Genomic DNA, 2,689 nt, shown 5'->3' with positions numbered 1-2,689 from the left:
AATCTTTTCATTCCATTTTTATGGTCACCAGAACAGTTACTGATATACGCAATACACAAACACACACCTAACATATTTGAAGATAACCAGGCCAATAGCTCTCAAGTGTTCATCTATGAGGAACACAGGGAGGATAAGGACTGGACAGGCACATAATTGCAAACAAGTCTTCCACTTTTCCACTCTTTCAATGCACGTGGCAACATCTTATATTGCCCGGTAGTTTTCACAAGGATACTATGAATGTTTCCCCTTAGAAAAGGGCAACATTATTCTTACATAACATTTTGGTCACTGGAAGGAAAATAAAACAGAGGTGGGGGAATAGAGCATTTGATCAGCTCTGCTTAAAATTTATACAAGGTAATTTGCACAAATTAACAAATCTGTGCACTTCCCCCTTTCCGCAGAAGGATTCTCACACACTCACACGCACAGACTGTGTAGAAAGGTAAGACACTTTATTGAGTTTGTTGATAAATTAAGAAAATTACTATGAACCAGACTTGTTCAGATCACAGGGTGCTTGTAAACAGAAATACTGGATCCTTTCCGTGGAAAGCCTGACAGAGTGTTCAACAAGAAATCATTTTCCCCAACGCTGCTCACAGGCTGCATAGTGATGGAGGGCAGAAAAAAAATCTTCATAGCTGATGTTCAGGTGTGAAGGCAAAGAACTGAGGAAACAAATTAGGAAGGAGTCATTAAGGCAACTATTTTATATAAAGGAGTTTACCTAGGCAAGCAAATGTAATTTCTGGTTAATTATCACAATCACAACCACAACAGTTAACTGAGCTGCAGAGTTCTGGTACCCCTCAAATAACTCTCATAATGAAGGGCTTATCTATATACAAACTGCACTGAAAAAAACTAATTTGGCTGTAATTAACACGTTTTTTATTTTAGTGCAAGTTTGCCCGTGAAATAAGTGTGAGACAGACAGACTTGTGCCAAAATAAAAACCGGGATAATTATGGACAGGCTAGCTATTTCAGTGTAAATTTGGTAAATTTGTGTGTAGAAAAAACCTTAAGACACTACTTTTAAGCAACTTATGTAGTACCATTGCCATTCTATTGTCATGCTCTTTATTTAAGAGTTCTTCTACTGACTTTTGAAGTAGCCCACAAATAGCACAAAGAGCTGCTGCTTCCCACGACACTGAGAAATGCTCAAAATATTTTCAAACCACAGAAGAAAGTTTAAATCTTCTGGGTGAAAGTATGACTGAGCCCTTTTTCTATTAAAGCACTCAAAGACAGTTACAGGTTTGACTTCATTAATGAAGTGTCAGTAGGAGTCCCAAGATCAGACACACTTCTGCTTTCATTCAGATTACTCCTGTACATGGAAAAACCCCAACACATCCACAAAGAATGCCTCTGACCCCATAACATCTCCTCAGTTAAATCTAGAAGACAGACAAGTATATTTAACAACCTCCATGTGTAGACAGAGGGCAACTCGGAGTTTTACATAACTTAACTCTAAGTGAAAAGTAAGTATCAACAGCAAGACATGCTCCTGTTATGAGAAAAGGTCAAACGCATACAATTCAAAGACAACTTGAGGCAAAACACTGTCACACAAAACTGATGGCTTGATACCTTCTCCACTATGAAGCCAATGGTCTTTAAGATGCTACTGAATCTATTCTGAAGAACCTATCAACCAGGGCATAACACAAAAGGATTCGGGATCCTCCTAACTGAACTGGTAATGACAACACTTTTTAGAAGTTACTTTTTTGCGCACCATAGTCAGAAAAGGAACTGAAGGGCAACAATCAATTAACAGACACCAGAAACATCTGCACACACAACTCCTCTCTGGGCTTCAAGGGACAAAAACCTCTAGAACTAATGGAGTAAATGCTTCCTGTTGGAGACAAGCAAAGCCCAAAAGCAGGGAACCAATCATTATCATCTCTCTGTAACAGGAGACGGTAAAAACTGATGCACAGAACAGATACCTTCTGTACAATCACTATCTCCAGGCAGAACTTAAGCCCTGCTTTTTGTCTGCTGGAGGGATTTCATCTCTTTCTTTCTGCACTACTTTAAAATTAAAAAAAACATTTAAAACTGTTAAGTTAAAGAATGAATATATTCCAACCAGTTAACATAAATGATTTATAACCAACTCACATGATCTCTGTCAGTCTGATGTGCCAGGGAAGGAATCCTAATGTGCTGTCCACAGGACCAAACTTCAAAATTAAATCAGGGTCAGGGAAACCTTTATTACCTACAAAATAAATAAATAAATAAAAAGAGAGGGAAATAATTAAAGTTTATGGGATTAGAGATTTAGACTTATTAGAATTTTAAGAGACTTACTTCACATGAAATATGCATTTGTTCATTTAAAAAAAAAATCAGTCACATAAGAGACAATAAAAAAGTGTTAGAGAGAAGAGATCAGCCCTGCACCTTTTTTCTAACAAGTGAAGTAACAGGCTGAGGCCAGCAGTGGTAAGAGTGGGCTGCTATGTCTTGCACGATAGTCTGCGGACTTGGTTAAAATATATAATGAAGACGTTAGAATCCTACTGTGAAAAATCACATTAGTTGACATACTGACCATGATGTCACATAACATACATCACAGAACTCTCCACAAAACACCCCAATCACTGGGACACAGCTGAGAAAACAATGATTTATTACATGGAGAACTTTAAAAA

The 2,689-nt window shown here is 37.6% G+C and overlaps 1 protein-coding gene across 1 annotated transcript in view; it reads right to left on the bottom strand.

The window, feature by feature from the left end:
• Positions 1-444: 444 nt before the first annotated feature.
• NUS1 (NUS1 dehydrodolichyl diphosphate synthase subunit) overlaps positions 445-2,689 on the bottom strand; it is a 43,957-nt gene continuing 41,712 nt past the window's right edge. Inside the window, exons 5-6 of the mRNA XM_075063900.1 lie at positions 2,151-2,250; positions 445-677 (exon numbers count right to left, since the gene is read on the bottom strand). Coding sequence (XP_074920001.1) covers positions 587-677; positions 2,151-2,250 — 191 coding nt within the window. The 3' untranslated portion in view covers positions 445-586. The remainder of the gene's footprint in view (positions 678-2,150; positions 2,251-2,689) is intronic.

This window comes from Chelonoidis abingdonii, chromosome 3 (genome assembly GCF_003597395.2).
Source record: "Chelonoidis abingdonii isolate Lonesome George chromosome 3, CheloAbing_2.0, whole genome shotgun sequence".
NCBI classification, from domain to species: domain Eukaryota; kingdom Metazoa; phylum Chordata; order Testudines; family Testudinidae; genus Chelonoidis; species Chelonoidis abingdonii.
This window is presented reverse-complemented; position numbering and strand designations above follow the sequence as displayed.